Source organism: Mustela lutreola, chromosome 14, assembly GCF_030435805.1.
Source record: "Mustela lutreola isolate mMusLut2 chromosome 14, mMusLut2.pri, whole genome shotgun sequence".
In the NCBI taxonomy this organism is placed as follows: domain Eukaryota; kingdom Metazoa; phylum Chordata; class Mammalia; order Carnivora; family Mustelidae; genus Mustela; species Mustela lutreola.
In genome coordinates this window covers 55169287-55190501 of record NC_081303.1, presented here as the reverse complement: position 1 = coordinate 55190501, position 21215 = coordinate 55169287, and the positions used below count along the sequence as shown (strand labels likewise).

The 21215-nt window shown below is 35.0% G+C and overlaps 1 protein-coding gene across 2 annotated transcripts in view; it reads left to right on the top strand.

The window, feature by feature from the left end:
- The window catches only part of CDC73 (cell division cycle 73), a 120713-nt gene that overhangs the window by 7296 nt on the left and 92202 nt on the right, over positions 1 to 21215 (top strand). For both annotated transcript variants that reach the window (XM_059146949.1, XM_059146948.1), the window contains exons 4-8: positions 3463 to 3525; positions 3608 to 3660; positions 6916 to 7004; positions 17071 to 17287; positions 19997 to 20095. In XM_059146949.1, coding sequence (XP_059002932.1) covers positions 3463 to 3525; positions 3608 to 3660; positions 6916 to 7004; positions 17071 to 17287; positions 19997 to 20095 — 521 coding nt within the window. The remainder of the gene's footprint in view (positions 1 to 3462; positions 3526 to 3607; positions 3661 to 6915; positions 7005 to 17070; positions 17288 to 19996; positions 20096 to 21215) is intronic.

Sequence of the window (21215 nt, the reverse complement as noted above, 5' to 3'; positions counted from 1 at the left end):
TTCTTTTAACTATCCTAACTTTTCAAGTCTTTGTACTTGCTGTTTTCTCTGTGTTAGTTCTTGTTTCTCTACATTGTCATATGTCTTACTTCTTACTATCTCATTCACATCTGTGCTTATTAAGTCTTCTGTCAGGACTTACCAGGGGCACCTGGGTGGCTCAGTTGGTTAAGTGGCTGCCTTCAGCTCAGGTCATGATTCCAGGACTCTGGGATTGAGCCCTGCATTGGGCTCCCTGCTCAGCAGAGAGGCTGCTTCTCTCTCTCCCTCTGTCTGCTGCTCTGCTTATTTGTGCAGAGCACAAATAAGTAAATAAAAATAAGTAGATAAAATCTTTAGAAAAATAAGGACTTAACCATTCTAAAATATAAAATAGTGTTTTGCCACATGTGTGCATCTATGTATAGTATCTTCCTGATTTATTCATCAAATTCCTTACATTGATTTGAAATTACATATTGTTTATTTATATATTGTCTCCCCCACTAAAGGGTAAACTCTAAGAGGGCAAACACTTGTTAAATACCCAGCATTTAGAGCAGTGGTAAATAGTGGGTGCTTACCTGTATAAATGAGTTATCATTAATTTGCTGTCTTAAAAAATATGAATAAATAGGTATAATAAATTGTTACATAATATAAATTAATGGGTATGAATAAATTTATATAATCTTATAATAGTATGAATAAGTCAATATAGTTCTGATTGGCCCTAACCTTTCTTGGGGTGGAATTTACTACCTTTAAGTCATTAATAGCTATCTTATCACATACTGTGCTCCACGGCTTTAACAGTAAGACTGATTTGCACAGTCTCTTGCATAATGGAAAGACCATCATCTGGAGTGTTATCTTTTTGTATTGTCCTCACTGAATATTCAGTAAGCACTTAGTGAGTGGTTATTCATTTACTTTTTTTTAGATTTATTTATTAGAGGTGGATGGAGGGAGGCAGCGTGCGAGTGGGCATGAGCTATAGGGAGGGGCAGAGGGAAAGGGAGAGAATCTCAAGCAGCCTCCCTGCAATCGTGATCTGAGCTGAGATTAAGAGTTGGATGCTCAACTGATTGAGCCACCCAGGTGCTCCTTGAATGGTTATTCTTAAAGGCGTTGTACTTGGTGCTATATACAAAATGCAAAATTCCTGTCCTGAACATGTTTACCATTGTGAAAGACAGATTAAATAAGGGTTAAAATCTTGGGAGAGGATTGAGGAGGGCTTCTAATCCTGCTGCGAGGAGGATGGAGTTGAGGATAGGCAAAGACTTTTTTTTTTCTTTTTTCTTTTTTAAACTATATGGTGCACTTGTTAGAAAATGGACTTTTTTCTTTTTTGCTTCGGAAGATCTGGTATAGATTTTAGGATTCTCTATTTTTAAGTATCTCAGGTGAGCTTGATAAATAGACTGGTTAGTGGGGGAGAGTACTTTAGGGGAAGTAAATGGTTTTTCTTTTCAGAGTCCAGAAAAAAGTTACCCTTTAATCATCCATGTCATTTCCTGTAGTTTCTATAGGACAAATACATTTAGTCATCAAGTATATTCCTTTGGTATTTTTAAAACAAATTGTTGAATTAATGGTTTAATGAGCAAGTTGAGGAAATCCTAAAGACATTCCATGATCTTAGACAAGGAGACAGAACAGCTTAAGGAAATCAGTTCATAATATAGATTACATATTTAACATGATCCCAATAAAAATCTTTAGTTTTTCTTGAGGGGAGGGGTGGAACTAGACGTGATGATGTTAAAATCCATTTGGTGAAAGTAACTATCATTAAAGTTTGGAGAAGAGCAATGAGAAAATACTGTTTTGGAGTGTAGAACTAATTATAGAGCCCTAGTAATTTATGTGAATAAACTGATAGAACGGTTTTTTATATTTTAAATGTTAAATTATGTGAATTTGACACAATTAAAGAAGGAGGTCAAATCCGTGGGGGAAAGATAGGATTATTCAAGTAATAGGTTGGTAAAAATTCAAAGTTCTGTATTATTAAAGACCTGACAAGTTGGAAAAAAATATTTCAACACCTATCACAGTGAATTGACCGGTCTTACTGATAATATGAAGTGGTTCTATAAATACATGTATAAATGACCAAAAACCCAATAGATTATAGTCACAAAATTCAAAGAAAAAGTGATGAAATCATCTGAAAAATGTTTATTTCACTCATAATTATAAATTTAAAGTATAGGGGCGCCTGGGTGGCTCAGTGGGTTAAGCCGCTGCCTTCGGCTCAGGTCATGATCTCAGGGTCCTGGGATCGAGTCCCGCATCGGGCTCTCTGCTCAGCAGGGAGCCTGCTTCCTCCTCTCTTTCTCTCTGCCTGCCTCTCTGCCTACTTGTGATCTATCTCTGTCAAATAAATAAATAAAATCTTTAAAAAAAAAATAAATTTAAAGTATATATAGTATTTTTTTTAGCCTCATTGATAACAATTTTTCAGTTTAATAATACACTTAGGAGTCCCTGAGGAAACAGATATCCTAATGTAATTTTAGTTGTAGTGTCACTTGATGAAATTCCCACTGAAAACACTACATCTGAGACTTTATCCTAGAGGTATGATTGAAAATGCATGAACAATGTGTCATTGTTTGTAGTGACAAAAACTGGTTAGAACTGAACTGCCCGTGGATAGATAGGGTACTAGTTAAATAAATTATAATTAATCCATACAAGAAATACTATGTAGATTTAAAAAGAAAGTTAAAGAATGCTGCACATACTGATATGTTAAAGCTCTGTTATTAGGTTAAAAAAAAAAAAGTTCATGACAGTGTGTATAGTGTGCTGTTTTATATGTTAAAAGAGGAGAATAATAAAAGTGTATCTTTGTATTTCTTGTAACTACAGAGAGAGACTAGAAAGATCCACAAGAGACTGACAGTAATGGAGGGTGGTGAGAACTAGATGGATAGGGACTGGTACATTCTTCTGTTAGTTTCATTATTTTGAACCATTCAAAAATTAAATGATTTAATTTAAAAAGTAATTATTATTATTATTTTTTTACCATTTGTGAGTAACTAAAAATTGCATTTTTAAGGCGAATGCTAGTTTAAAGAGTTTTTCTTTCTACGTATGTTTATCTATTTATTTTAGATAACATTTTGTGTGTATGTGTGGTAATTAACATTAGAGTATCTGTTCTATGAAGTGACCAGTTGATTTTTCAGTCAGATTATTACAATAATTTGTGAACTAAATTATTAAAAATATTTTGTTCTTTTACAGACTTTTAAATACAGATTAATCTTTTCTAATTTTTTAGAAAACTGCTTTAAAACTTATTTTTTTTCTTAGGGAAATCACTGTATTATATACAGTAAGAATTATTATTGTAAGAATTATTATATGCAGTAAGAAATAACAAGTATTGGGCATTTCTTGTAATAATGTCAAGTATATGTGATCAAATACTGATTTTCTTACATAATTCTTTTAAATCTCTAGCAACATCCGCAAGCATAGACAGAAGTGCCCCTCTAGAAATAGGTCTTCAGAGATCTACCCAAGGTATGTTTTGTCACATATTTATATTGAACTTTGAAAAACTTATTTCAGAACTATGTACTTACTTACTTTTTTTTTCTTAAAGTAAAACGAGCTGCAGATGAGGTTTTAGCAGAAGCAAAGAAACCACGCATTGAGGTAATGGGACTTTATTTTAAATGTGAATCGTAGTATTACTACATTGGGTTTGTATATGAATAAGAATTCTTTTTCATAGTAGTCCCACGAGCTTTTTTTCTGGAAAAATTGTTCTAGTATAATGAATGTTTGATTAATAGTAGTTTGAGCTGTAGTTTAAGATCTTTTACATAGAAGTTATATGTTGGACAGATCACTTTTCTTTTATATCCTTATGAAAGTATTGGGCTAGGTCAGGAGTTGGAAAACTACTTCTGTTAGGAATCATTTTAGTAAGTATTTTGGGCTTTTTGGGTCATTTAGTGTCTGTTCAACTACTCCACCCTGCAATTACAGTGCAAAAGCAGGAAGACGCAATACTTACATCAATTGGCAAGGCTGTATTCCAATAAAATTTTATAAACTGGATGGTGAGCCTACTTTTGGGTTGTAGTTTGCCTACCCCTGGAATAAGATGGTCTGAGAATTTGCTTCACTCTTAAGAACTGTGAACATGAAGTGCTTATTGCAGTTACTTCTTAAAATACTGGTGTGTATTAATATGGCCACCTGAGTGGCTCATTTGAACATCATGCTCCTGGTTTCAGCTCAGGTCATGATCTCAGGGTCTCGTACTCAGCTGGTGTCTGCTTGAGATTTTCTCCCTCTGCTCCTCTGCCCTCCTCCTCTTTGCATGCACCCCCTTCTCTCTAAAATAAATATAAAAAAAAAAATACTGGTGTATTAGGTTACATATTTTTTTGGTGGTGTTTTATAGCCAGCAAGTGGAATACTAATATTGGTAAATAAGGATAGGTCACATGAAATAGGAGCTGTATAAGAAATACAGTTACCTTTAAATAGAAAAGTCATTGAACAGCTATGGTGCTGCGTAAGAAAGTTAAGCCTTAGAAATTCTTATTTTATGATTATGAGGTTATTTATTTACATTTTTTAACAAATCCCAGATCAGTTACATATAAAACTCCCTGACCATGGAAGATTATGTACTAGAAGTAGCCTTAAAATCTGAGAAATGGGTGCGCCTGGGTGGCTCAGTGGGTTAATGCCTCTGCCTTCGGCTCAGGTCATGATCCCAGGGTCCTGGGATCGAGCCCCACATCGGGCTCTCTGCTCTGCAGGGAGCCTGCTTCCTCCTCTCTCTCTCTCTTCCTGCCTCTCTGCCTACTTGTGATCTCTCTCTGTCAAATAAATAAATAAAATCTTTAAAAATAAAATGAAAATCTGAGAAATGACTGAACTGGTCAATATATCAATTAATAATATAGAAATAGTAGTCATCACTAATGTTAATATTACTAGAAACCATAATCTTTTCCTTTCACACTTGTATAAAAATCAAATAGTTGTACCTTTTGCCTGCTACATAAACACAAAGCATCCATAGTTAAGGATAAAATGGTAACTTTTAAAGGGACAGGGTTGTTGGTAAGTATGTTCTATGTAATCAGTGACAGAATTTGATGCTAAAACAGTACAATTTTGTTCTAATTAATTTTAAGACAATTTTAATTAAGCATACTCTGAGACATGGACTTGTTATTTCTTAGTTAATCATAGTGATAATTAGCTCATTGTTTTTCCTCTGTTCTTGGTGACTTTTGTATACTTTATGTATATTAACTCATGTAATCCTCAGCCACAGCCTCCTGAAGTTGGCAGTACTATGCATGTCATCAATGAGCAAACAAACCCCTCAGAGAGAGTAAGTTACTTGCTGAGGTTCACAGAACCAGAATTAGAGCCCAGACTATCTGGCTTCTAGCCATTCTGTATATACTGACTACAGATTTGGCAGCAGTAATACAGAAGTTTTCTCCAGCTCTCTCTGTATGAAAGAAGGTTATGACCCACTGTGAACAGTGAGTGAATTTAGAAACACTATTTATTTGGAAAAACCTGAATTTTCAGTTAAATTATTTTAAATAAATAGAACATGTTGAAAGTACTAATTTGCTAGGCTACCATTAACTTGGAACATCAGCAAGAAATAGCATAATATAATTCTTTCCAGAGTATTTATAAAGTTACAATGAGTTACATAAACAGTTTTCAGTTTAGTGCATATACGCTGGGAAACTGCAAGGCACTGGGCTAGGAGAGAAACCTTGAGAGCAGAGATTCTGATCTAATCTGATTAATTTCTAGGCTGCAGTTGTCTTTAAAATCAGTAGTCTCCTAAGGAACTTGAGTAATTTGTATTATTACTTTCATTACAAATGGCTAAAATTTAATGCAGCTTGCTAAAATACCATCTTTGCATTCATGTCAGCGTAGTGTTTTAAATGATGTTAGTATTAGAGCATGGATTGGATGGAGCACAACATCGAATATACAGATGCTTTTTATACAGTACCATATTTTGTTAGCCACAGACACTGACTGTGATCCTTATTTTTCTCATTTGTTGAATGTGGACATTGAACTAGATCAAGTTTTGTTTTGTTTGTTTTTAAAGATTTTGTTTATTTGATAGAGAGAGACATAGCGAGAGAGGGAATACAAGCGGGGGGAGTGGGGGAAGCAGGCTTTCCACCAAGCAGGGAGCTTGATGCGGGGCTTCATCTCAGGACCCTGGGATCATGACCTGAGCCGAAGGCAGACGCTTAAAGACTGAGCCACCCAGGTGCCCCTCAAGTTTTGCTTTTAACCGAACACTTTCCAGACTAAATTTTATCTGAAATTCTGACATGCAGGTTAGAGAAAAGCTGAGCTACCAAAGGTTGAACTCAGAGAAATGACCATGGGGCACTTTGTAGGTTATGCCTAATGGTCTAAGGAACATGCTTTGAAAGCACTCAGGTTTTACTTCTGATCCTCAGACATCCTGATGGATCAGGACCTGGGGCAACAGGTGCAAAAACCTATCTCCAAAATGAAATTTTTGACTATGGTGAAGGCGTTTCATAAAATTTAGTGATAAATTTTTCTGAAGAGAAGGAATTTATTTGTGGTATAATACCTTATGAATAAAAGTAGATATGATACATTATGGGAAGAACGTTTAATCTTGGAAAAAAGTTGCTGAAGTTCTTTGGTAAGTTTTTAATCAGTTCTACTCTTATGTGATTCAACATGTATTTATTATTGTCTTTCTGTAACTAGAAGTAATCTTTCAGTCGAGCTGACTTAAGGCCAGCAATGCTTGGAATGTTATAGGCAGGAATTTATGTAAGGAAAAGTTACATGTTTTTGTTGTTGCTCTACAAATTAGGTAAAAATGTAAAATAGTCACTAACCAGTGATTATTTTCAGGATGAAGAGTGTGTGCGCCTTGATAAAGAGAGATTGGCTGCTCGTTTGGAGGGTCACAAAGAAGGGATTGTACAGACTGAACAGATTAGGTAAGATTTTCTGTAGTAGAAAGTGTTAAGTGTATATGGAAAAGGAGATGTTAATACATTATCTACATTTACTTCACCTCTTGCATTCATTATATGCTACTGTGATCTAAGTTCAGAAGATGTGTGGGCATGTTTTAGGGTAGAGGAGATTGAAAGTTTTTTTGTTTTTTCTTTTGTTGTTTGGTAACTTATTAATGCTTGTGGTAAGGAAAACAGTCTGTGATTGGTTCATTCATAAGTGAATTGGCATGGCTGGATTTGGCCCGTGGTATTATTTGGTGATCCCTGATTTTTACTGTAATTAGAATCACTTTATGATTTTTTCTTGGCACAATATAATGCTTTGGAGTTCTATCCAAACTTAAAAATTCAGTGCCTATTTTTAAAAGCTTTATTCAAGGTGACTAACATAACAATAAGCTGCACATATTTAATATAAGTTGAAAGCTTTCACGTATGTATACATCTGTGAAACCATCATCGTAATCAAGATAATGAATATAGCATCACCCCTATAAATTTCTTATGTACTTTATGATTCCACACTTCTACCTATCCCCATATCCTAACCTTTCTAGGTAACCATTGATCTGCTGTTAACATAAATTAGTTTCTTCTAGAGTTAAGTATAAATGGAATTACATAATATGTACTTTTTGGGGGAGTCTGGCCCCCTTACTTAGCATAATCATTTTGACATACATCCATATTATCGGATGTATCAGTAGTTTGTTCTTTATTATTGCTGGGTAGTTCATTCTGTTCCATTGTATGGACGTAAAACAGTTTGTTTTCCTAGGTACCTGTTTATAGATATTTAGCTTGTTGCTGTTTTTTGGCAGTTGCAGCTCAAGCTATGTTCATTTTGTACAAGTGTTTTATGGACATATGTATTCATTTCCACTGAGTAAATACCTGGGAGAGGAGTGATTGAATTGTGTACTGTTCTAGATCTGCCTTTTAAAGAAATTATCAAACTTTTCAGAGTGATTGTACCATTTCACTTTTCTACCATTCCTACATAAGAGTTCTAGTTTCTTCACAGCCTTGCAAACACTTGGTGTGGTCAGGCTTTTTAATTTTAGCTGTGCTTATAGGTATAGGATGGTATCTCAATTGTGATTCTATCTTGCACTTACCTCATGATTTCTTGCACTTACCTCATGATACTATGAGTATCTTGTGTGCTTATTGCTGTCTTACATCATGTTTGGTGAAGTGTGTTCACATTTTGTCCATTTTTTCTTACTGGATTATTTTCTTATTACTGAGTTTTGAAAATTTGTTGTATGTTTTGGTTAAAAATCCTTTTTCAGACAGGGGCTTTGCAGGTATTTCTCCCAGTCTGTGACTTGTCTTTACATTTTCCTAACTCCCTTTTGAAAAGGAGCTTGTTTTGTTTTAATTTTTATAATATCTCATTTATCAACATGTTCTTTTTTGAATTGCGTTTGGTGTTATATCTAAGTTATCTTTGCCTGAACAAAGCCAACAAAAATTGTCTCCTCTTCCTTTGTAGAAAGTTTTTTAGTTCTAGGTTTTATGTATAAGTCTGGAATCTATGTTAATATTTTGTTTGGGTTATACAGCATGGATCAAAATCTTTATTTTTTATGATCTAGATCAGTTTAGGGTATGTGGATAACCCACTTATTTCAGCACTATTGGTTTCCATTGAGTTGTCTTTGCACTTTCATAAAAAATCAGTTGTTAATGTGTAGGTCTGTTTCTGGACCCATTCTGTGCTGTTGATCTAGTAGTCTTTTTGCCTATCCCAAACCGTTTTAATTTAAGTTTTGAAATCAGATGGTGTTAGCTTTCCAACTTTGTACTTCTGTTTCAAGGATGTTTTTCTCTGTTTTAGGTTCTTTACATTTTCACATGAGTTTTGGAATTAACATGTCATTTCCTATAAAAAAGCTCACTGGGATTTTGACTGGATTAAATTGAATCAGTAGACCGGTTTGGGGAGAATTGACATCTTAAAAATATTGTGTCTTCTGACTATGAATAAGATGTATTTATTTCCCTGTCTATTAATGGAAAGATATTTAGATCTTCTGTAATTTAACATTTCATAGTTTTCAGTGTGTAGGCCTTATATATCTTTTTGTTGTATTTCATACTTTTTGATACTATTATAAGTGATAGTTTAAAAAAAATTCCAATTCTTGATTTATTGCTAGTATGGAGGTACAATTGATTTTTGGGTGTGGGTCTTATATCCTGCAATCATGTTATAATTCATTGATTAGTTCTTGTAATTTTTTTTTGTAGCTGTCTTTTTTTCTGATTCTACTGAGATAATGGTATAGTTTTCTTGTTGATAATGATGAATTAAATTAATTTTTTGATTGCATTTCATGGATAAACACTACTTCATTATTTTATTAGTTATCTTGCCTCATAACAAATTTTTTTTAAATTTATTTCTTTTCAGCATAACAGAATTCATTGTTTATGCACCACACCCAGTGCTCCATGCAATACGTGCCCTCCATAATACCCACCACCTGGTTCCCCCAACTTCCCATCCCCCGCCCCTTCAAAACCCTCAAATTGTTTTTCAGAGTCCATAGTCTCTCATGGTTCATCTCCCTTTCCAATTTCCCTCAACTCCCTTCTCCTCTCCATCTCCCTGTGTCCTCCATATTACTTATTATACTCCACAAATAAGTGAAACCATATGATAATTGACTCTCTCTGCTTGACTTATTTCACTGAGCATAATCTCTTCCAATCCCGTCCATGTTGATACAAAAGTTGGGTATTCATCCTTTCTGATGGAGGCATAATACTTCGTAGTGTATTTGGACCACATTTTACTTATCCATTCATCTGTTGAAGTTGCCACATAACAAATTAACCTGAAACATACTCGCTTAAAATACACATATTTATTATCTCACGGTTTCTTTGGGTCAGGAGTCTTGGGGTGATTTGCATATCTTCTTTGCTTTAGGACCTCTCACAGTGTTGCAGTTCAGTTGTAGGCTTGGTGGGAGAAAGATCTGCTTATAAGCTCACCCATGTGGTTGTTGGTAGAATTTAGTTCTTGACAGCTTGTTAGACTAATACTATAGTTCCTCAGGTGTTATCTAGAGGACTCTCTTGGTCCTTTGCCGCCACATTTGGTCTCTCCATGGATTATTTCACGGAAATAATCTTGAAATAATCTCATCAAAGTGAGCAAGCAAGAGTGCCAAGAGAGCTGTGAAGCAAGATAGAGATTTCTTTCTTTTTAAAAAAAATATTTTATGTATTTATTTGACAGAGAGAGAGAGAGGGAGAGAGGGAACACAAAGGGGAAGTGGGAGAGGGAGGAGCAGGCTTCCCACCAAGCAGGGAGCTTGATGTGGGATTTGATCTCAGGACCCTTGGATCATGACCTGAGCCGAAGGGAGATGCTTAACGGCTGAGCCACCCAGGCGCCCGAAATTGTTTTCTTATAGCCAAATCTTCAGAGCGACACCCTATCATTTGTACATCATTCTATTTGTTAGAAGCAAGTTAGAAGCAAGATTTAGCCTCCCCACTCCCACAGGAACTGGATTATACATGGGTGTGAATGCCAAGAGGTGGATATTGTTAATTATTTCAGTGGCTGCCTACCACAATCATACTGTATTGTTGAATTAGAGTTTTTAAAATTTATACAGAATTTTGTACCCATGTTATTGAGGTCTGTCGTTTCTTTATAATGTCTTTGTGTTGTTTCCTATCAAGATAATTCTGGTCTCAGAATAAGTTGGAAAGTACTTCCTTTTCTTCATTTTCTGGAGAAGTTTGTTTGGAATTGGTATTTCCTCCTGCATTTGGGAAAATTTGATGAAGCTATAAAACTATAGTTTTACTTATTTTCATGTATTTCAGGTAAAGTTTTTAACTGCATATTCAACTTGTTTAATAGTAATAGGTCTATTCTGGTTCTCTCTCTGAATGGTTCTTTGAAGGAAGTTGCCCATTTCATCTACATTGTCAAATTTATTTGCATAATGTTGTTCATGTCCTTTTAAGATGTCTATAATCTATAGCAATGACCCCTTTTTCATTCTTTGATATTAGTTAGCAGTTGATGTTTTCTGTTAATTTCCTTATTGCCTGGCCAAAATTGACCAGTTTTATTGATTTTCTCAAAGAACCAGATTGGGGTTTTCTCTTCAGTTTTTGTTGTTTTGTTTTTTCCTTTTTCTTTTTGACGCTTCAATTTCTGCTCTGATGATAACTTCTTCTGCTTAATCTGGATTAATATGCTGTCTTTTTTTATGGTTTCTTAGAGGGAAATTAATGATCTCAGCTTTCATTCTAAGAACTACTTAATGACATCTCATATTGCTATGCTGTGTTTTCATTTTCATTCAGTTCAAAATTACTGTCTAATTTTCCTTTTGATCTCTTCTTTTACTCATGGATTATGTTCAGTTGAGTTATTTAATGTCCAGGCATTTAGGATTTTCTAGAGATTTTTGTTACTGATTTCCAGTGTGTTCCAAAGTATGGTTGTGTATTATATGACTTTGAATCCTTTGATAAGTATTGAAACTTGGTTTTTGGCCCCAAATAAGGTCTGTTCTGTAGGCACTTGAATGTGTATTCTGCTGTTACTTTGGATTGTCTTAGTATAGTCAACATGGTTGATAGTGTCAGTAGAGTCTTCTATATCCTTACTTGTTTTTTGTCTTGTATTATTGATTATTGGGATGGAATTACTGAAATCTCTGGCTCTGGATTTGTCTATTTTTCTTTGCATTTCTATCAGATTTTGTTCTCTTACTTTGAATCTCTATTATTAGGTGTAAATGTTTAAGGTTATGTTGTCATGATGAGTGGATTTTATTATCATTATGGAATGATCTTTACCTCTGGCAGTATTCTTTGTTAAAAAAAAATCTACTTTTTCTTGTATTGACCTAGACACTCCTCCAGCTTTCTTTTGGCTTCTTTTACCATAGTATATGTTTTTATCCTTTTACTTTAAAAAACAAAATATGGTAAAAAACACAGATAACATTTATCATTGTAGTATTTTAAATGTGTAGTTCATAGCCCTAAGCTCTTTCATATGGTGTAACTGAAAACTGGAATCCTTTTACTTTTAATCTATGTGGTCTTTATAGTTTAAGTCCTTTAATTGTATATGTGGATCTTTTATACTTAATGTGATTATTGATATGGTTAGTTTTAGTCCATTTTGCTTTTTTTTTTTTTAAGATTTTATTTATTTATTTCACAGAGACAGCGAGACAGGGAATACAAGCGGGGGAGCGGGAGAAGGAGAAGCAGGGAAGCAGGCTTCCCGCTGAGCAGGGAGCCCGATGCAGGGCTGGATCCCAGGATCCTGGCAGACACTTAACGATTGAGCCACCCAGGCACCCCTTGCTTATTGTTTTTTATTTGTCTTTTCTTTGTCCTGTTTTTGGGCTTTGTATTTGGAATAAGCAAATATTAGAATTTTGTTTTTTCTTATTGGCTTATTGGTTATAACTGTCTTGTTATTAAGGCTTTAGTGCTTTTAGTATGCATGGTTTGTAGCATCACAGTCTATCCAGAAGTGTTATACTCACTACTTCATGTATAGTATGGGAACCTTAAAATGGTATACTTATACTGTGTTGTAAGCACCAATATGCATTGTTCTTTAAAGTGTTATCCTTTAGGGCGCCTGGTTGGCTCAGTGGGTTAAAGCCTCTGCCTTCGGCTCAGGTCATGATCCCAGGATCCTGGGATCGAGGCCTACATTGGGCTCTCCGCTCCTTGGGGAGCCTCCTTTCTCCTTTGTCTCTGCCTGCCTCTCTGCCTACTTGTGATCTCTGTCTGTCAAAAATAAAATAATAAAAAATCTTAAAAAAAAAAATAAAGTGTTATCCTTTAAATAGCTTTAAATAAGAAAAAAATCTTTTTTAAAAAAAATTTTATTTATTTATTTGAGAGAGAGATCACAAGTAGTAGGCAGAGAGGCAGGCGGGATGGCGGGCGTGGTGGGGGGGCGGAGCAGGCTCCCCTGCTGAGCAGAGAGCCCGATGCGGGGCTCAATCCCAGGACCCTGAGACCATGACCTGGGCCGAAGGCAGAGGCTTAACCTACTGAGCCACCCAGGCACCCCAAGAAAAAATCTTATGTATTTACAGATACCATTTCCATTGTTCATTTCTTTGTTCAGATCTATTTACCTAATTTTTTCCTTGTTCCTGAAGGATTTCTTTTTTCTTTTCTTTTTTTTTTTAAGATTTTATTTGTTAGAGAGAGAAAGAGAGCATGCACAGGCAGACAGAGTGGAAGGCAGAGGCAGAGGGAGAAGCAGGCTCCCTGCCGAGCAAGGAGCCCGATGTGGGACTTGATCACAGTATGCTGGGATCATGACCCGAGCTGAAGGCAGCCACTCAGCCAACTGAGCCACCCAGGCGTCCCTCCTGAAGGATTTCTTTTAACATTTCTTTTTGTGCAAACCTGCTGGTGATTAACTCTTTGAACTTTTGTGGCCTTTATTTTGCCTTTTTTTAAAAAGGAATTTTTACTAGATATTAAATTTTAAGTTCCTTTTTTTTTTTTAAGATTTTATTTATTTGAGAGAAATAGAGAGAAAGTGAGCATGATTGGGGGGAGGGGAGAGAGAGCAAGAGAAGCATGCTCACTGTTGAGCAAGGAGCCCAACCCGGGCCCCAATCCCAGGACCCTGGATTCATGTTCTTTCCTAAAGGCAGATGCTTAACCAACTAAGCCACCTAGGTGCCTCTTAAGTTACATCTTTTTAAGTACAGGTCTTCCTTTTTTAAATTTTTTTTTAATTTTTAAAGATTTTATTTTTTTGTCAGAGAGAGAGCATAAGCACAGGAGCATTAGCAGGCAGAGCAGGCAGAGCAGGCAGAGGAAGAAGCAGGCTCCCTTCTGAACAAGAAGCCTGATGTGGGACTTGATCCTGGGACCGTGAGATCATGACCTGAGCCGAAGGCAGACATTTAACCTGCTGAGCTGCCCAGGCATCCCAAGTACAGGTCTTCTTTGACTTAAGATGAGTTACATCCTGATAAACCCATCCTAAATTGAATATATTGTAAACCAAAAATGCACTTAATATACCGAACCTTCTAAACATCATAACTTAGCCTAGGCTACTTTAAATATGCTTAGAATGCTTTCATTAGCCTATAGTTGGGCAAAGTTATCTAACACAAAGCCTCTTTTGTAATCAAGTATTGAATATCTCATGTAATATATTGAATGTCATATCAAAAATGTAACACAGAATGGTTGTATGGGTACAGAATTATTTTAAGTGTATTAATTATTTATTCTGGTGATTGCGTGACTCACTGAGGGCTGTAGCTTGCTGTCACTGCCAGGCATAATGAGAGAGCATTGTACTACATACCACTAGCCTTAGAAAAGATCACAATTTCAGGTATGGTTTCTTTGGAGTGCATATCACTTTCATACCATTATAAAGTTGAAAAATTATAAATCAAACCATTGTAAGTCAGGACCATCTGTACTTATTAAATATACTTTCTTAATTTCACAATTGCATTGTTGCTGGGAAATCTGCTGTCATCATTTTCTTAAGTTTTTAAATTTTTTTATGGAATGTATCCTTTTTTTCTTTCTGGGTACTTTAAAAGTTTTCTCTATTACAGGTTTTGAGCTGTTTATCACATAACTTGGCCTTTTCTTTATGGTTCTTATGTTTGAAGTCCATTGAGCTTTTGGAGGGAATTTTTGTGTTCATAATTTGTATTGAATTCAGAAAGTTTTTGGTCTTGTTTCTTAAAATATTTGGGTTCTTTTTTTTCTATTCACAGGATAGTTTCTGTAGTTGTGTCATTCACTAATATTTTTTTCTTTAATTATATCTGTGATGTATTTATAGTCTCCATCGTGATATTTTTTTATCTCTGCAGGTTCGTTAAATACATAGTCCATATCTCATTTAATTTGTTGAGTATATGGAATAGAGTTACAATAATTATTTTAATGTCTTTGTTTGCTAATCTTGTATCTGTGTCAATTTATAATTGATTTTGATTTTGATTTTTCCTCATTCCAGCTTATCTTTTCCTGCTTCTTTACATGCTTTGTGATCTTTGGATACTAGACATTTTGCATTTTACCATATTGAGTGCTAGGTATTTTTGTATTTTACAAAACTGTTTTGGGATATAGTTAAATCACTTGGAAACAGTTTGTTCCTTTTATGTCTTGACTTAAGATTTGTTATTTGAGCTGGGTTCAGTTAGGTTAGCGTAATTATTCCCCACCATTGCTTACAGAAAACCATTCTGAGTACTCTACCTCATGCCCAGTCGATGTGAGGTTTTCAGTTTGGCTAGTAGGAACGAGAACTTTTCCTTGCCCTCTGTGAGCTCTGGACATTGTTCCCCTCTAATCCTGTTGGATGGTTTCTATACCCAACTTTTGTTTTCTCATAGTCCTGTGCTAATCAGTATTCTCCCAGAATACTTGATGGGCATCTTCATTGCAGCTCTTTCTTCTCAGGTACTTAGGCCTATGAATTCCAGCCACCTTGGTTTTGCTGGACTCTCAGCACCATTTCTCAAATCAGGTAATCCACTCAGTTTTGCCTCGATTCTCCTCCCTTTGCCATTTTGAAAACTTAAAAGGCGGCAAACTGCAGCATATATAGGGCTCACTTCATCTTGTTTCTGTTTGTCAGAGATCATAGTCGTTCATAGCTTGATACCAGGTATTTTGTAAGCTACTCTTTTATGTATTTTGACTGGCTCTTTGGAAGCAGGAGAGGTTAATCCAATCCTTGCTACTTCATTTTTTAGTTGGAAGTAAAACTCCCAATGATTTGAAGGTCCAGTTCACATTTGACTATGATTTAGAGAAGTATTTTAGTTTGATTTAAGTTATGCCGGTTTGCTTTAGAGTTTAAGGAGAAATGGCATAGCATTATATAAAAATGAGTCAAATACTAGATGTATATTGAGCACTGCTATAAAGTTCCTTCATACCTTATATAAATAAACTAGTATACTATATAATACTACCATATTTAAACCTGCAGGGATTTCCTGTCCTTTTTCCAGATGTTGTTTAAACATATTTCAAGATTGTCACCTTGTGATTAAAGTAATAATTTTGTCAACTCTTAAGGTACCCAAACCCTTTTTATTTTTATTTTTTAAATATTTTATTTATTTGAGAAGAATGGTCAGAGAGAGGTAGAGGGAGAGGGAAAAGCAGACTCTCTGCTGAGCAGGGAGCCCAACATGGGGATCAACTGCAGGACCCTAGGATCATGACCTGAGCTGAAGGCAGATGCTTAACTGACTGAGCCACCTGGGTGCCCCTTCCCAAACCCTTTTTAACTCTTTTTCTCATTTTGTGAAAAACAACACTAAACTTACCTTAATGAAGTTTATATTTTGTATTAAGTCTTTTTTTTATAGTTCTCAAAGTATACCCCATGTTTGCTATTTTGCCTGTTATTTGAAAATCAGGTAAAGAAAAGAAAAAGAAAACTGCAGATAGTAAAAGGAATTCCTTTTACAGATAGTAAAAGGAATATATGTTGATATGGCATATAAAAGCCTCCTTCACGTATAAAATGGGTATGTTACATGCATTATGAAGGTGTGACACCTTGAAATAAAATTTCAAGGAAAAGCTAAGCTTTGAATTCTTTACAGAATGAGTTTTTCCACACGCAACCCCCCTAGGTGGGGTGTGTTTTTGTGTGTTTGTATGTACAGTTTGTGGGGATAGAGAGGCATTGGTAAACAAAAGTCTGAGAAAACGTTAAGGAAAGCAGCTATATTAATGGATTCTGCCTTTGGGGAAGGGGGCAGATAAACACAAGTGCAGGGATTTTTGTTGCATTGATCCTGCTAAGAAGTTACTGATTTGCTTATAGAGTAATATTTCTACCTGGACTCTTGATCTTACATGATTATTAAATATCAAGTATGTAAGTTTTAGATAAGAAAATCTTAATTATTGCCATTTAAGGTTATTTTTACCAAGAACTTACAAGTGTAACAAAATACGTTTATAATGTGCTTGAGATCTTTGCTATAAAAATTTTAAAAAAGGAAATTGCTTTCAGGTCTTTGTCTGAAGCTATGTCAGTGGAAAAAATTGCTGCAATCAAAGCCAAAATTATGGCTAAGAAAAGATCTACTATCAAGACTGACTTAGATGATGACATAACTGCCCTTAAACAGAGAAGTTTCGTGGATGCTGAGGTAGATGTGACACGAGACATTGTCAGCAGAGAGAGAGTATGGAGGACACGAACAACTATCTTACAGAGCACAGGAAAGGTAATTAAAGTTTTTCACTCCTTCATTAGAGTATGTATAACTTGTCTGTGAGTGGTTATAGAATTGGCTGAAGTTTGCTATTACTAGCAATTTTCAAGTTTTATCTCCGGAAGATCAGTAATAATGTAGATTTCTAAGTGGCCGTATTTACCATTTAGTGGTTGTTGGCCACCAAAGAAACTGATGAAAATGTCTGAATCACAGTGCAAACCTCTTGATTTGCACCTCATTTGTAAATCCAGTGAATAGCCCAGTTTTCTTGTTGATGAGATTTTTGCTTCAACTTAATGAGGAGGGAATGTTGATGGCCAGCTATGTGGTTATTAATATTGTTATTCATTTTTTTCCCCACAAAGTAGGAGCTTATGAAAATCAGCATTTATTTATGTATTTTATACATTATATTCTGTTGTGTGGATGTAGCAATATTTATTTATTCTTTTTTTTTTTTTTTTTAAGATTTTTTTTTTTTTATTTATTTGCCAGAGATAGAGAGAGAGAGTACACACAAGCAGGCAGAGAGGCAGGCAGAGGCAGCGACGAGAGAAGCAGGCTCCCCGCCGAGCAAGGAGCCCGATGCGGGACTCGATCCCAGGACCCTGGAATCATGACCTGAGCCGAAGGCAGCGGCTTAACCCACTGAGCCACCCAGGCGTCCCTTATTTATTCTTTATTAATGGCATTGGGTGGTTTATTTGTTTTTATAGTTACAAGATTGTGGAATTTTTTTCCTCTCTCTTTTCCTCCTTTCCTTCCTCTCTGACTCCTTCCCTCTCTATTCACAATTACAAGTAATACATTAAAAAAAATCCTTATACATGTACCTTTGTGCATTTATGTGCATACAACCAAAGGATTAATTCCTAGAAGCAAATTTCGGGTTAAAGATGTACACTTTAAATTTTGAAAGATTAAAAATTTGGAAGATTCTGGATATTTGGTATCCTAATGTGTCTCCAGACGATTGCTTTGGTTCTCTTTCACTGGCACATATTCATCTGTCTTTCCCTCACCTCGCAATTTTCTCTGAAAGAGTGTTGAAGTATTTGAGGTTACCAATGAAAGTGAACTTAAACTTTGGTCAAGACAGACTGGTTTTATTTGTAGATCTGGATTCTGGTCTTAAATTTACTGTGCCATGTTAGTAGGATTCAGGTTACTTGAAAAGAGTAATATGAGGGAAATAACTTTCTTTTGTACTTTGTCCTATTTTACAAAGTACTTGAGGTTAAGTTTAGGAATTATTCCTCAGAGCTTAGAACTAGAGAAATCTGAGGATATAAACTTCAGTTTTTGTATTTATAGTAAAGTGATCTGTTGATACTCATTTTTACTGCATAATGTGGCTAATAGTTGAATATTACAACCTGCTAATGTTCTACCAGTGTTCATTGTAATAGCCCCCAAATTTGAATCTTATAGTAAAGGAATAAAACATACCTTCTGTGCTCCATCTTACTTTTAGACCAAACATTAAATTTTCAAAATCTGAGATGAACAATTTTCTTTGAGCTCTAGGTGGCAGGGTTTTACCATCATTTTAAAACTTAGTGCTCTAATTTAAGTTAGTGTTGTTGCTATCACAGTATAATTTAAGAAATAAATTATAGTTTAAGTTTGGTAGCTGTTTGGTTTACTTCTGTGAGCATTAACATTTTTAAAAACCAGAAACAACTGTTTTGACTGATAGTCTTTCTGTATATGGCTTTCATCTCCTGAACACTAAAAATTCTTTTAGGTACTCAGTCCTAATAGACCCTATGATTTTAGATAGATCTTCATTATTACTGGGGATTAGGGCCTTCTCACCTTCTAAATTTCTGGAATAAAAAGTTGATGAGAAAAATAAGTATGTTCCTTTATAATTATATTATTATTGTAAGCAACCCAGTTTTATAAAATCATTAAGAATATACTTATAAACTTAAATAAGGTAATGTTCCTTATTGAAAAGTTGATTTAAAAGAGATCATTAAAAGGAAGATTATAATCACCTGTAATTCTAGGACATAAAAATAGCTGATAACATGGATTCTTCTAGAGTTAGTGTCTCTTACACAATACTTTATTATTTTTAAAGTTTGGGATTTGATTTTCATACATTTTTAGTGATTTTCATAGTAGGATTAAGACTTTGTTTGCATTTCACTGTGTTGACTTCTGTCCTGCTGGTGCAAAAGCAGTGGTTGGTTAACTCCTGGTATTTTGCCATGAATCAAGTTTTTAAAAATACTTCCCAATTTGAAAATCTTTTAAAAGCATACAATAACTGCTAACAAAGAGTATTTTAAAACTTTCCACATCTCATATAAATTGTAGCTATATGAGATTAGCACTAGAGTTTATTATACCTAGAAGAAGATAGAATTGATTTCTTTAAAAATTAAGAAGCCTCTTGTGACAGCAAATCTCATTTTTACTTCAATAGCTTGTTTCCTAGCTGCATATTTGAATAGATGCAGAATATGAATACATTTATAGCCAATTAAACAGTTTAAGTAAAATAAAAATAAATGGGTAACTGTGTTTTGGTTTGGGGATCAATTTTTAGTGGTAGTTCGATTTTTATTGTGTGTATAGTAAAGAACACCTCAGTGATGTAGTAGAGAAGAACTAAAGGAAGAAAAGTCTGAAATTATTTATTAAATAAACTTACTGCCTTGAATACTTAATTTTAAGTGGACTGATTAAGATCCATTTATATTTTAGAATTTTTCCAAGAATATTTTTGCAATTCTTCAGTCTGTGAAAGCTAGAGAAGAAGGGCGTGCGCCTGAGCAGCGACCGGCCCCAAATGCAGCACCTGTGGTATGTTTTACTGCTTATATATTATTTTTAATTAAAATGACTCTTGTTTTTCAGTATTGTAATTTTGAAAACATCTCATCTTAAAGTTCTTAAATCAGTACTTTTAAACCTTTTCTTGCTTCAGTATTCTTGAAATATGTGAAAATTTTTCCTGCCATTAAAGCTTACACAGTGAGATCTCACCTCACAGAAGTTAGATTGGATATTATCAAAAAGGCAGGAAGTAAGTGTTCGCAAATATATGGAGCAAAAGGAACCCTTGTGTACTTGTGGTGGGAATGTTAATTGGCGTAGCCACTAGGAAAAGCAGCATGGAGGTTGCTCAGAAAATTAAAGTAAGAACTGCTGTATGAACCAGTAGTTATCCTTCTGGGTATTTATTTGAAGAAAATGAAAACACTAACTTGAAAACTAACTTGAACATCTTAATGTTCACTGCAGCATTATTTACAGTAGTTAAGATATGGAAACAAGTGTCCATTGATGGATACATGGATAAAGAAATTGTGATATATACATACAATAGAATATTAGTCAGCCATAAAATATAATGTAATTTTGACCTTTTTTTTTTTTTTTTTTAAGATTTTATTTATCTATTTGACAGAGAGAGAGAGAGCACAACTAGGCAGAGTGGCAGGTAGAGGGAGAAGGAGAAACAGGCTCTTTATAGAGCAGGGAACCTGATGCAGGGTCATTCCCAGGACCCTGAATTATGACATGAGCCCAGGGCAGCCGGTTAACTGACTGAGCCACTCAGGCACCCCTAATTTTGACTTTTGTGACAACATGGATGGACCTTGAGGGCATTATGCTAAGTGAGATAAGTTAGAAAAAGACAAATTACCTTGCTATCTCCTTTATATGTGGAACCTAAAAGCAAAGCAAACTTACAGATACAGAGTACAGATTGGTGGTTACTAGAGGTGGAGGTGGGTGAGAAATACGAGAAGTAGGTAAAGGGAGTCAGAAGATAAACCAACAACAACAGTAACAATTAAAAAAAAAAAGGAAAAAAAACCAAGCCACCAAAACAGGAAAAAAAAAAGTTACTTAAGCAATAGTTCTTAGAGATGTACTTGAATTAGAATCTGAAAGAGGTAAGTTAGGAAAAGCCCTC